We start from the raw sequence: 14945 nt of genomic DNA on the forward strand, positions 1-14945 counted from the left end.
CAGAGCAGCAGGGGCGACACAGGTGTGTGACTAGCTGTATTCAGCCAGGTCTAATTTATTTGTCATTTCTTTGAGAGCGTGTTGTCCTCTATGCTGAAACCATGATGTGGTTCTTCTTCTTCTTTGGCTTCTTAATCGCGTGTACACGTGAGTTTGTTATCTGTCGTGTTTGTTTCTTTGTGATATAAAGTTACAATATTATGTCTCCGTTAATTTATAATTCATATCAGCTCTGTTAATGTACCATATAAAAATACTGCCATACTGTCTATGACCTTATATTTTTATATTTGATATTTGCTTTATTTAGCTTGATGGGTTTAGTTTCAGTTTTATGTGATTCTGTAGGTTAAGCGAAACTTGTAAATGATACAGCATACTTGTGAAACCTGTTAAACTTGTAATTCCTTGAAAGGTATGACAGAGTTACCAAGTGACAAACAAGAATTTTCTGTTCATAAAATATTTTCTTTTCTACTAAACGGCTTTTTTTCTCCTTCCTATAAACCACATTATCATCTACAGGAGAAACAAAGCATGGTCCCACAAAGCATCTTAAAACTTGATTTATGGGGCTATACTAATTAGACCAGCTTTCATTATTGTTCATCTAATTCATGTAATGTTGTTCATTAGATTGGGCATATTTCTGATGTCATGAGTAGATAGTTTTAAGCTTCTAAAATTGATGTATTTTGGTGTAAAAAAAAAAAAAAAATAGCCTCTGTTTGTGGCACCTGTTATGCTGTAGATACTGTCTGATCCACAGTCCTAAGGAAAATCTAGTATTCCAGTGTAGTTTGATGCTTAGTGTCTTTTTAAGAGGTTTTTAAAACCAACATATTCTGTTTTCATGAAAATGAAAAAAGACTCCTTTAAAACTTTCTGTCTGGGGCGTTAAAGAGGATGACTGTAGTTTTAGTTGTCTAATGATTTTTTTTTTTACTAGAATGACAACAGGTTCAAGTGTTAATGCACAAAGTCAAGTGAGAGGAAAGAAAGCAGTGTTGGGTATGTTGTGATTTGGGAAAAGGTGTTGAAATATCAGTTTTTTGTTTTAAAATATTGAGTGGCTCATCCTTTAAGTGGAGATTCTTCAGTCCCCTGAACTGAGTACCATCGCTGTTTGTGCCATATGCCAAACTTAAGTCTACTTCTTCTCTAGGAAACCCTGCAAGTGCCTCCTGTCCATTACAAATTAGTCCCCCTAGAGTTGTGGTGAGACTTGAAGGCTCCTTGTCAGCCAACTGCACCTCACTATCTGACCAGATTGATGGAATGGGCTGGGAGTCTCCATATGGAGGATTGGACCTTACCCAGGGTGTCACTTCTCTTCTCTTTTCAATTGACTCTGTGCCAGTGTGGGAGTTAGAGCCAATGTGTTTTGTAAATCTCCATGATGGTGATCAGTGTGTAAAACTGTTACCAGTCACTGTTTATAGTAAGTAGCCTTAACTTTCTCATATATTTCCTAGAAAGGTGTTTTAATATTAGAACACTGAATGACATTAATTCATTTTATTTCTTCTACTTGCAGAAATGCCAGACAGTGTGTCATTGAGACAGAATTCAACTACAGTGAAAGAAGGTGAACAGTTTGCCATACAGTGTGACATTGTTAATGTTGCACCAGCAATAAATCTCTCTATGCTTTGGCACAAAGGAAATAAGATCTTAAATTCTGAGACATTTGATGACTCCAGTCCATCTCCCGTCAGTAAGTCATCTGTCCTCACTCTGACTGCTCATAGAGATGATGATGGAGCTGAGATCTGGTGTGAAGCAAAACTAAACTTGTGACCAGGAGAACAAGGTCCTGCCATGATGCGCTCAATGTCGCATAGTGTGACTGTACTCAGTGAGTTTTCATCACTTGTAAAAATATTACATATACAAGATAGTTTATTACAGACAGAGCAGAAAGACTGAGTAGATGAGCTGAGAGCGACAATGTTAACACATTTCCCATCTCCCACAGGGGCTCGAACAACCTTTGGAGTCAAGCTGGCAATAGGTGTGGCCATTGGAGTTTTGCTCCTCATTGCTGTTGCATATTATGTGACACCCAATGGCACAATCTCTTTCCACAATTGTGGCTATCAACCAGGAACTCCCTCAGGATGAGTATAAGGTAAACCTTTATCTTCTTATAAAAATGCACATCTCTGCTATTATTATTATTTCTAATTATTTTATTTGGTGTTTGGAGAAAACATCTGTAACATGTCTGTTGATGGCCGACGGACATGTCTGCTCTGCGTGCTCTGTGGGTGTTCTTCTGTTCAAAGCTGTAGCTTTAAAAATGCACCTTAAAACACACATGCATCAACACTACAATGAGCGGGTGGAGGGAGGTTTGGAGTCTTCTCTCACCCCCATTCTCTGCGACCTGCTGGAGCAGGGGGGCTAGGAGGAGGAGTTGGCCGTCCAACTGCGGTCTGGAGTATGGAGCCTTCCTGCTGCTGCGGAGTCGGGGCGGTCTGCCTCCCCCCACCGCAGGGAAAAGGGAAACACCACCTGGGTCTGGGTGCAGTTCCCCCCTCCAGGGGCGGGGGCACCTAGACCCGGTTTGTAGAGTACGCTTGGGGAGTGTGATCGTGTGTACAACGTCTCTTTATGTCTGTCTCCACGTTGGTTGAGTGTGGAGTAAGTGCATATGAGAGCATGAGGGTGGGAATGGATGTTTGTATCTGTGTGTGCCTGTATGTCTGTGTCTATATGTCAGATTGGGTGTCAGGCGCCACCTCTCTGGGGACATCTCAGGCCCTCCAAGGTTTGGAGGCCTATCTCCCCCTACCACCACTTCCCCTGCCAGTGGCGGACCCCCTCAGATATCGGTGCGTTGGTGGTTCTTTGTGTCCGGGGATGGGCGTCCAGGTACACACCAGCTCACTCCTTGGCGGCCGCTTATCGGGGCCTGGAGCCTGGGGCTCGCTCGGGCCACTTCGGAGGTGGGGTGCCCCCGGCCTCTCGGCCTGGGGCTCGGTCACTCAGGCGCAGCTGGCTGCCGGCGGAGCTCACGGGCGCGTCACTGCAACTCCCCCTGGCTTCTGCTCCGCGGCTGCTGAGTGAGCCCTCATCTGGGACTCTCCTCAGCTCTTTCCGGGACAGTGGCGCAGCTGCCCCTCTGTTGGTCTTCCTTGGTCTCTTGTGTTCTGGGGGCCTCTGGATGTCTGGAGTTTTGATCTCCTCCACACCTGCTTCATGCCCTGGAGGACGGGGCTGTGGCCCCCCCACACCCTCTAGCAGATTATTACATGAAGGAACCTTTTAAAAAACAAAAAACAAGCGCATCCATGCTCACAGGTGTACACACGGGTGATCACACCCACAAACTACACCCTTTTTGGCTCCTACCTCAAAGCACACTGTGTTCTGTTGATCTTATGTGCTGCACAATAATGTTTAACATTTAGTATTTACTGTCATATTCCCATATATCATTGTGATGTTGTTTATTCTATTACTCTTGTTCTCTTCTGCTTGCTTTCTTTTTTCTTTCTCAGCAGGTGACCCAGGTGATTGATATATGCATTTTTTTTTTCTCTGCCCGATCTGTTGGTTTTTGTCTTTTGCCCTTCTCCCCCGTCCCTCTTCTCAGCTGTTTCTCTTTCCCTCTTTCTTTCTCCCCTTCTTTCCCCCAGTCAAGTCTGTCCCGTATTCAGTAAGTGAAAATAAAATAAACAATAAAAGGTGAATCAAATGGACCATTACGGCAAGGCTGGGATGGTCAGTTTGGTAAAGTAAATCCGTTGGGCATCTTTCTTTGCCTTTAGACAACAATTCTGATGGCAAAAGAGCCAAACGGGACAGGCCAAAAAAAAAATGCATTATCTTGTCAGCTATCTCTAAAGCTCCACTAATCAAGACTGCTGCCCTGACACATATTTGTGGTACAGAAAATGTGTCAGGCTTATTATGGAGGCATGACTCACTGCTTCCTGGACTTTTTTTGGACACCTTTTCCACGCAGTTATTTTCTGTTTCAGTTTTAGGCAAAGTTTTCCATCGTATTTGCATGTCTGTAGCTGATGTCAGGATGGTTATTTGAGTGAACTGGTCTTGTTGCTACTGAAGGTGGTTCTACTACCCATTGAATCACATGGCTTTTTTTCCGTTGTTTTCACTAATTTGCTTATCCATTTTGATTTAGTTTTTGTTAAATACAGTGTAGTGAAAAGGTATTTACCCTTTTCTTGAATTCTTAGCTTTTTGTATTTTTGTTACACTTGAATGTTTCAGATCATAAAATAAATGTTAACATTAGACAAAGATAACCTGAGTAAATGAAAAATGCTATTTTTAAATTATGGTATATATGATGGTATGGGATCCAGTCAACCACAGAGAGAGCCACAAATGGAGAAAACTTGGAATAGTGGCGAACCTTCCCAGAAATTGTTGAACCTACCAAAATTACTCCAAGAGTGCATCAACATCAAAATCTCATCCAGAGGTCATAAAATAACCCAGAGAAGCATCTAAAGAACTGCAGGTCTCACTTGTCTCAGTTGAGGTCAGAGTTCACGATTCAATAATAAGAAAAAGAGTGGGCAAAAAATAGCTTCATTGGAAAGTTCCAAGTGTAAAAATCACTGCTGACCAAAAAGAACACAAAGGCTCAGATGGCCCGTCTTCTGTGGACTAGCTAGACAAAAGTTGAACTTGCGTCCCGTTACATCCATCGCAGCAGTCCATTTAAAGGACATCATAGCACCAGTCAAACATGGTGGTGGTAGTGTAATAATCTGGGGCTGCTTTGCTGCTTAAAGACGTGCACAACTTACAATTTACTGAACAATGAATTCTGCTCTCTAACAGAAAATCCTGAAAGAGAATATGCAGCCCTGAACCTCAAGCATGATTGGATTGTGCAGCAAATCCAGAACAGACCAGCATGTGCACCTCTGAATCGCTACAGAAAAAAATACAATAATAAATTACGGCACTGTTAAACTCACGGGAAATGCAAAGCATTTATAAACTGCCTTTCCTTATCACCTGTCCTGCCAGCAGTGCACACCGCAGTTTTATTATTTAACTTCAGTCTTCCATATATGTCGTATTGAATGTCTCTGTATATTCAGTTTAATATTTGATGTAAATCCAAAAGTTTATATTTATTTATGAGAAACAGTAAAGCCTGAATAACTTATTGTTGAAAATAAACCGCACACTGATGTGTTAATAATCCGAATTATTGAAGGGTTAATGGAGTTCAAGTTCTTCGTGTGAAGGCTGAGGAGAACTTTATAACATATTTGTATTTGTTTGTATGTGCTGTAAATATTTGTCACTTAGGCAAAAGTGTATTTTCTTATTAAACATCTTGTTGCTATTCATATGCATGTAAACAGCAGTTATTAGTGTAATAAAGGAACATAAAATATACAAGGTTGTAAACCTCTTTGCCAGTAATTCAGAATAGCTGTTTTCTTTGGTTGTTGTTATGAGCAAAATTAAAATCGAAAGGAAAATTGTAGGCTTAGATACAAACTCAGTAACCTAACCATATAAGCATACCATTGTATTTAAATCAGTAGGAGCACAATATAGTTTTGTCTCAGCCTGCTGCACAGATACAAGGCATATGGAAAAACTCTGCTCTGTCCTGCACACAGATTTGATATCTCTATAAAAGGCATAAACTGTTTGCTTATTTCGGGGACATTTGGCGCACATGAAACAAAGGCACCTGAATTTTCAGTGTTTTGTTGGAGTCTGTCCTCGGGAGGGTGCTGTGGGAGAATCCAACAGGTTTACAGGTATGGACGCCTTCAAGTGCAGTCGGGAATATTGCTATTAGACATTTCTACCCAGTATGAAAAGACGAAGTTTTAAGCCTTGCGACTTGGTTGTATAAAAACTGCATACACATTTATCATTTACATGCTTTAAAATTGACGATTAAATGCTGAAGTCTTGGAGGAGGGGGGTTTAATTGAGTAATTAGCTGAAACTAAAGGTTGAGCTAAGGTTAAATGAAACTAGTTGCTATACTGCAAACTTTTGAAGGTTTTCTTCAAAAGTAAATCAAATGTTTAATTTATTAAGTAAGAGGTTGAACAATAACTTCGAACTGTTCCTTTAACTCACAATGTCGCTTCAGAGCGAGCAGAAGACGGGACGCTTGGTGAGGTAATCGTGTGACTGTCGGGATAGTTGCTGCCTGACTACTTTTGGTTTCGGATTTTTTTTCCTTTACAGGTTTAGGGTTTGGTCACAGCTTGTGGGTACAGGAGCAGCAGGAGGAGGGACACGGGTGCTTGTCTAAGTTTATTCAGCCGGATCTAATTTATTTTTCTTTTCTTTGTGAGCGTGTTTCCCTGTTTGCTGAAACCATGGTGTGGTCCTTCTTCTTCTTCGGTTTATTAATCGCGTGTACAGGTGAGCTTGTTTTCTTTCTTTGTTACATAAAGCTACCATATTGTGTCTTTATGAATTGATCGCTGCAGCTTCGAGAAAGCCTACGCCCATTGTTTGATACATATCAGCTCTGTTCGTGGACTGTATAAACATGCTGTCCTACTGTCCGTGACCGGGTTTGTATTTGTTTCTTATAATCGTGAATTTCAGTTTTAATCTCTGTGTTGTTAGATCTTCTCGACTAAACACAGCTTGTAAATCATTGACCCAAGTTTGTGTATTTTATCAGGTCAGTGTCTGAGCTGTTATTCCTGGAGATGTATGAAAGAGAAACTAAATGACCAAGAAGAACTATAGTAACATTTGTATCAACCACTGTAAACTAAACAACAAAAAAAAGTTAGAACCCCTCAAATCCAATCAAGTCCGACCCCCGTCACCACCAACAAAATGAAAAGAAAGTGCTACCAGAAACAAAAGTAGGGAGGGGGGTTACATTCAGTGAAGCAAAAATAGATATGAATAGAAATTGTACTCTATGTGTCTACATAAACTTGCATCTCCATATTTCATTATCTTGTGTGAACCCAGAAAAAAACAACAACTTTGAAACATGATTTATGGCGCTACTAGACAGACCAGCTTTTCTCAGAGATCTGTTTCTTTACAGAAGGGGCAGATTTCTTGCTAATTTTATGAGGAGATTTCTTTAAGCTTCATAGGAATAAGGAGGAAAATTTGCAGTTTCCATAACAAAGCAATGAATTATTATCAGTCATCAACTTCTTTGCAAGAGAAATATGAGTCATGTCACTGAGTAAGGCTGGTTAAATCTTAGTCTCTGATACTGATCCCAGACAATACTTTAAATTACTCGAATAAAGTTTCCAGTGGATATTTTGCTTCTGAAATGGATTCATTTATCGGCTGGAGGTATAATGATGTAAGATGAAGTAACTCTGCAACAAACTTGTGGTACCAGTTATGCTTTAGATACTGCCTGATCTCCTTTCTTGGGGGGATATGCCTTTTAGATTAGAAGTCCTTTTTTTTGCCTGTCCCATTTGGTTCTTTAGCCGTCAGAATTGTTGTCTGAAGACCAACAAGGATACCCAATGGATTTACTTTGCGAAATGGATCATCACGGCCTTGCCATATTGGTCCGTTTGATCAACCTTTGTTGTTATTATTTATTTTATTTTATTTTCAGTTGTTACAGACGGGACAGACATGACTGAGGGATAGGAAAGGGAGAAAGAAAGATGAAGGAAAAGAAAAACAGAAGGGAAGAGGGACAGTGAGAAAGGGCACTTAAAAAGAGAAAGAAGAGGAAAAAAAAATCTCCTGGATCACCTGTTGAGAGAAAAAAAAGAGAAAACAAGCAAAAAAAAAACAGAGCAACATACTAAACACAACACCATCACTTTAATCTAGCTAAGTGTAAACAGCAGTAAATACTAAATATTGAATGTTGTTGTGCAGCACGTAGGACCGACAGAGCACAATGTGCTTGGAAATAGCAGCCAATAAAGGTGTAGTTTATGTCTATTAACAGTGGACACCCGTGTGCACACCTGTGTGGATCAGCGCGCTTGTATTCAAAAGATTTCCCCATGTAATGGTGTGCTAGAGGATGTAGAGAGCCATAGCCCTGTCCCCCAGGGCATGAAGCAGGCATGGAGGAGAGATTAGAAGTCTTTAAATCAAAATATCAAATCTTTATGAAATTTAAAAAAAAAAAAAGGTCCTCAATAAACTTTCATCTGGAGAGCTGAAGAGTATGAAATTGATAATTTTTTAATACAATAATCTTTCTGGCTATCCTGGAGTAGCTTGACTTTCAAATACTAATTGGGCGAGAGTTGTTTAGTGTTTGTGTTCAGATATTGAATGGCTCATCTTTTCAGCACGGAGTCTTAAGTCCTCTGAACCAGGCCAGAGTACTAACAGGACCGTAATGCTTAGTAGAACATCAGAGTAAATGTTGCCATGAACTTAAGTCTTCTTCTTCTTCTCTAGGAAACCCTGCAAGTGCCTCCTGTCCATTACAAATGAGTCCCTCTAGAGTTGTGGTGAGATTTGGAGACGCCTTATCAGCCAAGTGCACTTCACTATCTAACCAGACTGAAGGAATGGGCTGGGAGTCTCCATATGGAGGAGTGGACCTTACCCTCAATGGCACTTTTCTTGACTTTAAAATTGACTCTGTGCCAGTGTGGGAGTTAGGGCCAATGTGTTATGTGAATTCCCGTGATGGTGGTCAGTGTGTAAAACTGTTACCAGTCACTGTTTATAGTAAGTAGCCTTAACTGTCTCATATATTTCCAGAAAAGGTGTTTTAGTATTTGAACAGTGAATGACATTAATCCTTTTTATTTCTTCTACTTGCAGAAATGCCAGACAGTGTGTCATTGAGACAGAATTCAACTACAGTGAAAGAAGGTGAAAAGTTTGCCATACAGTGTGACATTGTTAATGTTGCACCAGCAAGAAATCTCTCTGTGCTTTGGCACAAAGGAAATAAGATCTTAAATTCTGAGACATTTATTGAGTCCAGTCCATCTCCCGTGAGTAAGTCATCTGTCCTCACTCTGACTGCTCATAGAGATGATGATGGAGCTGAGATCTGGTGTGAAGCAAAACTAAACTTGTGGCCAGGAGAACAAGGTCCTGCCATGATGCGCTCAATGTCGCATAGAGTGACTGTATTCTGTGAGTTTTTAAGTTGATCTTGATCAAACATCAGAAGATTTTCCTTGTATTTTATTTTCTAATTTATTTCACATTTGTCTGTATTTTATTTGCATGCATGTCCTCAGACCCACCAACCTACACCAAGGCTGGAAATGAGACTCTGGAAATGACAGTTGGTGAAAATATGACTTTAAATTGTAACGCTAAAGGAAACCCTCCACCATCATACCACTGGGAATTCCCAAAATTCACAAAAGAATGGCATGACAAAGAAGAAGTGATTGAGCCAATTCTGACCCTACCGTTTGAGCTTCCAGGGGTCTATACATGCACAGCCTATAGTAACCAAGGCAATGTGACCAAATATTTCAATATCAGCGAAGCTCCAAGTAAGTTCTCATTAGTTACTTCATGACATTTTGTATCTCGTTATACGTTCTTATTGTCTATAATATTTTGTGCTGTGATTCTCCATTATGTAGTCGTCCTGGGACCACTGCTGGGATTTTAATCGCTTTGTTCTTTGTTTTCATTTTTATTTTGGGATGTGGGGTTTATTACAGACAGAGCAGAAAGTCTGAGCAGATAAGTTGAGAGCAACAATGTAACAACATTTCCCATCTCCCACAGGGTCTCGAACAACCTTTGGAGTCATGGTGGGAGTGGGTGTGGCCGTCGGAGTTTTGCTCCTCATTGCTGGTGCATATTTTGTGACACCTAATGGAACGTTCTCTTTCAACAAAGGCGGCTATCAACCAGGAACTCCCTCAAGACCAGTATAAGGCAGACTTTTTTTTAAATTCAGATTTGCATGGCTATTATTTTTATTTTTGTTAATGATCTTATTTGGTGCTTGGACCCAAAAATTCTGTAACATGTCTCTTAATGGACAAAGGACATGTCTGCTCTGCATGCTCTGTGGGTGTTCTTCTGCTCAAAGCTGTAGCTTTAAAAATGCATTATCTTGTCAGCTATCTCTAAAGCTCCACTAATCAAGATTGCTGCCCTAACAAAGATATATAATACAGGAAATGCGTTTAAATGCACTGCAGTAACCTTTACAAGTCTGTGTATAAAAATGCAACAGATAAATAATTAGATTTCATCCCCACTACAGTCTTATTTTGGAAGCATGATGTGCTTGCTGGCCTTATTTGGAAATCTTTACTACACAAATACTTCCTGTTTCAGTTTTAATCAGGATAATTCAAACCTTTTTGCATATGGATGTGATGTTTTCCTCTCTCCTGCACATTTTCACAAGTCTGTAGCTGATGTCGAGATGGTTACTTGAATGCACATAAACTCATTTAATGAATCAAGCTGATGTTGGACTCAGGGGAATTAACACCTAACAGGCGCTCTTTTTCTAGCTCATCATTTTGGTTTTATGGCTTTCACACATACTGTATGGTTTGTTCTGTGCTGATTATCGGCTTCGTGCTGCAGCAAAGCTCCGATGAAGCCACTATATCCTGTCCATGCAAAACTACAAATGAAGACAAAGGTCGTATCAGAGGAATTAAACAGAGCATATATTTTGGACACAATTGCTGTAATACGTTGATACAGCTATATATGGTCAGAGTGGATTTCTCAGCTTTTTGTGCGGTTGTGCTTTTGGGTTATATTTCTCATCTAGTAATTGTGTTAAAAAATATTGTTTTTATTGTTCATATGACTTGATAATTAGGTACTATTTAACAGCAATTGTTGCCTCATCTGAATTGTAGACCTCTTGTGTGTCTTTAAAAAAAATAACAATTCATCAAGAAGTACATTAAATATTTGCATAAAACTCATTTTTTTTAAAGCAAAATTAGCAATTCTATGTCAGCATTTTATACATTCATTTTGTTTCTACTCATCTAAACATGTAAATGCTTTGGAGGTACTTTTTATGGAATTACTTGAGAGCACAATGTAGTAATTACTTTTTTTAAGTATTCATTTTTAGGATATGCATAAATTATTCATATTTCTTTCTCCTTTTTTGTAAAATTCGATTTCTGTATGCACTGGTAAGTCTTTCGGATCGCTTCATAATTTTTGCACTGAATAGACTGATAGAGTTTATCAAGTATTGCGCCAACTTTTCACATGACACAACAGTTGTTTTACTGAGTCTGCATTTTACCAGAGTTTGTCTAATTGTACCAGTGACATGTTTTTAAGAAACTACATGTGTGTGATTGTAAATCCTGAATTAAACAATTCAGGAGACAAGGCAAAGTCAAACCAGTTTTCTTTCTCACTCTCTGTCTTTGAGTCTGGCTACATTTTACAATGTTCACTCTGCCATACTAATTAGTTCTTTAAAAAGTGAATGTAAAGAAGATCATTTGTGATCCAGACTACTGTTGCCAATATAAACATATTTCTTATGAAACCATGTTTTTTTCCTTCTCTGTCACTGTTCAAATACTGTTTCTGTATGCTCTGTGTTGCCCTAACAACCTGGCACAGCCACCAGTGCTCAATTAGTCATGGACTTAAAGAAAAAAAAACAAGATTTTTCAAATGAGCAAACGCACAACATTAACGTGTTTCGATAGAGAACTTTTAGAGGGAAGAGCATATTCAAAGCTGCAAGTGAACTGAGCTCATACTGCAATGTGTAAGTTGAGATTCCCAGCTGTGCTGTCCATAAATACACCATAAAGCGTTCGATTACTCGCTCCCTTGCACTGCAGTTGTGGTCAAAGCTGATAGGCTGCGTAGCATTCTGGTCACAGTTGGGAGTCTTACAAGCTACATCCTGCACAAGACCAGCACTGCTGCCTGCTGGGATTTCACAAAGCATGGAGGTCAGGAGCAATAGGAGGCAAGCATGCAAGACGAAGGGAAAGCAAGCGTTTCTTCACAGAGAGTGACACTGAAAGGAAAGAGAAAATGTGGGTCAGGTTGATATGCTTTCACCTCTGTGTTCTAGGAGACTCACATGACTCAAAAATTAAGGAATGAAAGTTTGGTGTTTACATTTTATTCTACTCAGATTTCAAGCTGGATGTTGGAAAATAGGGGTAGGGGGTGGAGGAACTAGACAGATGTATTCATCCTATATTAGTGGCATTTTAGTTCTGCATATACTTCGATGTCTCTGCAGGCTTTTAATATCCTGCATACTTGCTTCTAAGATTACTGCAGTGCAGTAAGTGTTATGCTGTTTTTCAGAGGCCTGCAACCTGTTACATTTCCCTCTTTCCCTTTCACCCCCTCCATCGCCCCCCAAAGTCAGCTGGGAGGGAACTTTTGTTCCAACATAATTCCCTGCAGGGTTGCCAAGGTCTTTCAAGTTGGAGTTCTCTTTCTCTAGTCTGTTAATCCACGGCTCGGTGCAGAAAATAACATGGGAAACAACTTTCTCACATGGATTCTTTTGCTTTGCACATTTTGTTCAGGTAAGATTTTGTCGCAGAGGTGTTTCTTTTCACTTCTTTGGGTTGTAGATGACGTTTGGTCTTATGGAAATGCTAGTAAGTAAATCCGGGTTGGAATGATCAGTAACTTCTGTGAAATAAATCTAAAGGCGAGCTCGAAGAATTAGAGCAGCCAGTTTTGTGCTGACAAAAATATTTGTCTTCATGCCAAGACTGTTATTTACTCAAGTGATGAAAGGCCCTAAAGAATAAGATGTGTGGTTGCATGCTGGATGCTTATTAGGTTGCAGCCAAGATATAATGTGGGTGACGCCCTGTAAGTAGGTCAGTTTAATTCTGCTGTCATAGCACATGTGACTTATTAGTAGTATAGCTATAAATCCCCTATTAGCAATGCACACTTGTAAACTTTGAAAGTATTAGACAATTCCTGCTTGATTACTTGTGAGTGTGTTGTAACAGGGTTACATAATGTGCAAGTAGTTACGGCTTTTTCATGTAAATATGAATATGCATTGTGATGATGATGACAGAAAAACAGTGAGAGATATCACTGCTGTGTATCTTAGTGTCAGGTGAAGGCTGCTCCCTAATCCTCAAGCCGTCCAGGGTCGTGGTGGGCTTTGGGGAGTCAGTGTCTGTCAGCTGCGAGGCTGCACGCCCTGTCCGTGTCCTGGGCTGGGAGTCAGCCATCAGTGCTTCACATACACAAGAGGACCAGTCTGTCCAGTGGAAGGTGGACAGTCTCATTGACTGGATAGAGGAGCCCATCTGTTATGGGGTGTTTTTCACAGCTCCGAAACAATGCGAGGAGAAGCTCAACCTCGTGCTCTACAGTGAGTTGTTTAAAAGCTGTTGTTAAGATTGATTTCTCAACCGAGCCCTTTTTTGATTGACCTGAACCCTGTGTGTTATTCATTTAGAAACTCCAGACAGTGTCTCCATCAGACAGGTGAACCACACCGGCCCCATGGTGGCAGGGAAAGAGTACCAGCTGCTCTGCGAAGTTCAGAATATTGCTCCTGTTCAGTATCTCAGCCTGAGGTGGTACAGAGGGCAGACTGAGGTTTATAACCACTCCTTCTCTGATCTCACCTCTTCCTCACCTGTCCAAGTATCCTCTATCCTTGTTATCACACCAACTAAAGCTGAGAACGGAGTGCAGTATAAGTGTGTTGCAGAGCTGGAGCTTGGGCCAGAGGGACCACAGCCACCTCCCACTGTTTCCTCAGAACCTCTCAATGCTTCTGTTTATTGTGAGTCACTAAGCTCTTCTCATTCTTAAAGCAAGTTCCTGCATGCTCGATACAGTGAGAAATGATATGTGTAACTTTCTCTTTAGTTCCCCCGACATTCCTGAGTCCTGAACCAGAGATTTTGGATTCTATACTGGGGGGTGAGATCATATTAAACTGCACTGCAACAGGAAACCCCACCCCAATATACAGCTGGCAATCTTCCGTTCCCATGCAGGAGAGGGTGGAGAATGAAGCAACTGTTACCTCCTCCTCGCTGCTCCCAGGGACCTACACCTGCACTGCATCCAATACACTGGAAAAGAAAAGCAAGCAGTTCATTGTCAAGGCAAAGACCAAAGGTAGAAGAGAGAAATGAGGCACATGCGCAACCTGTCTGTGCATGCTGCAGCCTAACTTGTATCTTCTTTTGCTTTCACCTAGGCGTTTGAAACAACCACTGTGGAGAGGGGGTTGGACGACCACATCAGAAACACAGCGAGAAGTTTATCTTTTTTACAGTTTTTATTTCTGGTGTTTTTGTTTTTTTACTTTCACATTTGCTACTCTGGCGATGGAGGTGCATATTTATGAGACGATCTTCTTATCATCCAGAATTAGTTCACACAGAGAAACAGACCTGAATATGCTGTGCTTGGTAATTACCATTTAATTTGTCAGTGTTGTTTTAGGATGTAGTTCACATTTTATGAGACATTCTGTGTCTAATTTATATTTGGATAGGCCCTTTTTTCCTATTAATGAAACTATCTTGTAACACTACAGAAGTGTAGCTACTCATCATAGCAGTATGACTAGCACCAGGACATGGCTGTAAATATGACGTCTTTGTTTTCTCATCTTTATCAATACAAGTTTAATAAATGAATTGTAATAAACTTCTTTCATGGACCAACAAGCCACCTTTAATCAAACATCTTTCCAAAGGAAAAAAAATACTAAGAATACTAACACATAATTTACAGTAGTCTGTCCAATCCAGATGAAGCTTAAATGAATCATGCAGAACTTAGAACATATAGATAGAATTCATATTAAAGGTAACCTTTATAATTTCCTATATTCATTTTAAGTAAAATTACATATTCTATTTTGTTCTAATTTTAAAGATTATGACTTGGAGCTCATGGAAATCAGAAGCCAATTTCTCAAATTCTTATTTGCGATATTGTCTTATATTAATGAAACAAAGATTTACAATACAGAAATATCCAACTTATCAAAAGTATGTTCATCTGTACACTCAATA

At 40.1% G+C, this 14945-nt stretch overlaps 3 protein-coding genes across 4 annotated transcripts; all 3 read left to right on the forward strand.

The window, feature by feature from the left end:
- Window positions 1-39: 39 nt before the first annotated feature.
- On the forward strand, window positions 40-2124 carry LOC146576372 (intercellular adhesion molecule 1-like). The gene is given in 4 exon segments (XM_085272521.1): window positions 40-1011; window positions 1166-1441; window positions 1538-1858; window positions 1979-2124. Coding segments are annotated over 4 exon segments (825 nt in total). The 5' UTR covers window positions 40-929.
- Window positions 2125-5990: 3866 nt separating this feature from the next.
- On the forward strand, window positions 5991-11431 carry LOC146576373 (cell adhesion molecule 3-like). The gene is made up of 5 exons (XM_085271586.1): window positions 5991-6387; window positions 8386-8661; window positions 8758-9078; window positions 9186-9449; window positions 9691-11431. The coding sequence occupies exons 1-5, from the start codon at window positions 6342-6344 to the stop codon at window positions 9840-9842; spliced, it is 1059 nt and encodes a 352-aa protein (XP_085127712.1). The 5' UTR covers window positions 5991-6341; the 3' UTR covers window positions 9843-11431.
- Window positions 11432-11851: 420 nt separating this feature from the next.
- LOC146576374 (vascular cell adhesion protein 1-like) lies at window positions 11852-14594 on the forward strand. 2 transcript variants are annotated; one of them, XM_085271587.1, is made up of 6 exons: window positions 11852-11954; window positions 12295-12461; window positions 13010-13276; window positions 13364-13696; window positions 13783-14037; window positions 14120-14594. In XM_085271587.1, the coding sequence occupies exons 2-6, from the start codon at window positions 12410-12412 to the stop codon at window positions 14125-14127; spliced, it is 915 nt and encodes a 304-aa protein (XP_085127713.1). In that variant the 5' UTR covers window positions 11852-11954; window positions 12295-12409; the 3' UTR covers window positions 14128-14594. The 2 variants fall into 2 exon arrangements, with proteins under 2 accessions (XP_085127713.1, XP_085127714.1); XM_085271588.1 differs by having other exon boundaries at window positions 11884-11954; window positions 12299-12461.
- The last annotated feature ends 351 nt before the right edge of the window (window positions 14595-14945 follow it).

This window comes from Mchenga conophoros, linkage group LG4 (assembly GCF_057382185.1).
Source record: "Mchenga conophoros isolate Kocher_MC1m ecotype Shallow Benthic linkage group LG4, M_conophoros_male_GT1.1, whole genome shotgun sequence".
NCBI classification, from domain to species: Eukaryota; Metazoa; Chordata; class Actinopteri; order Cichliformes; family Cichlidae; genus Mchenga; species Mchenga conophoros.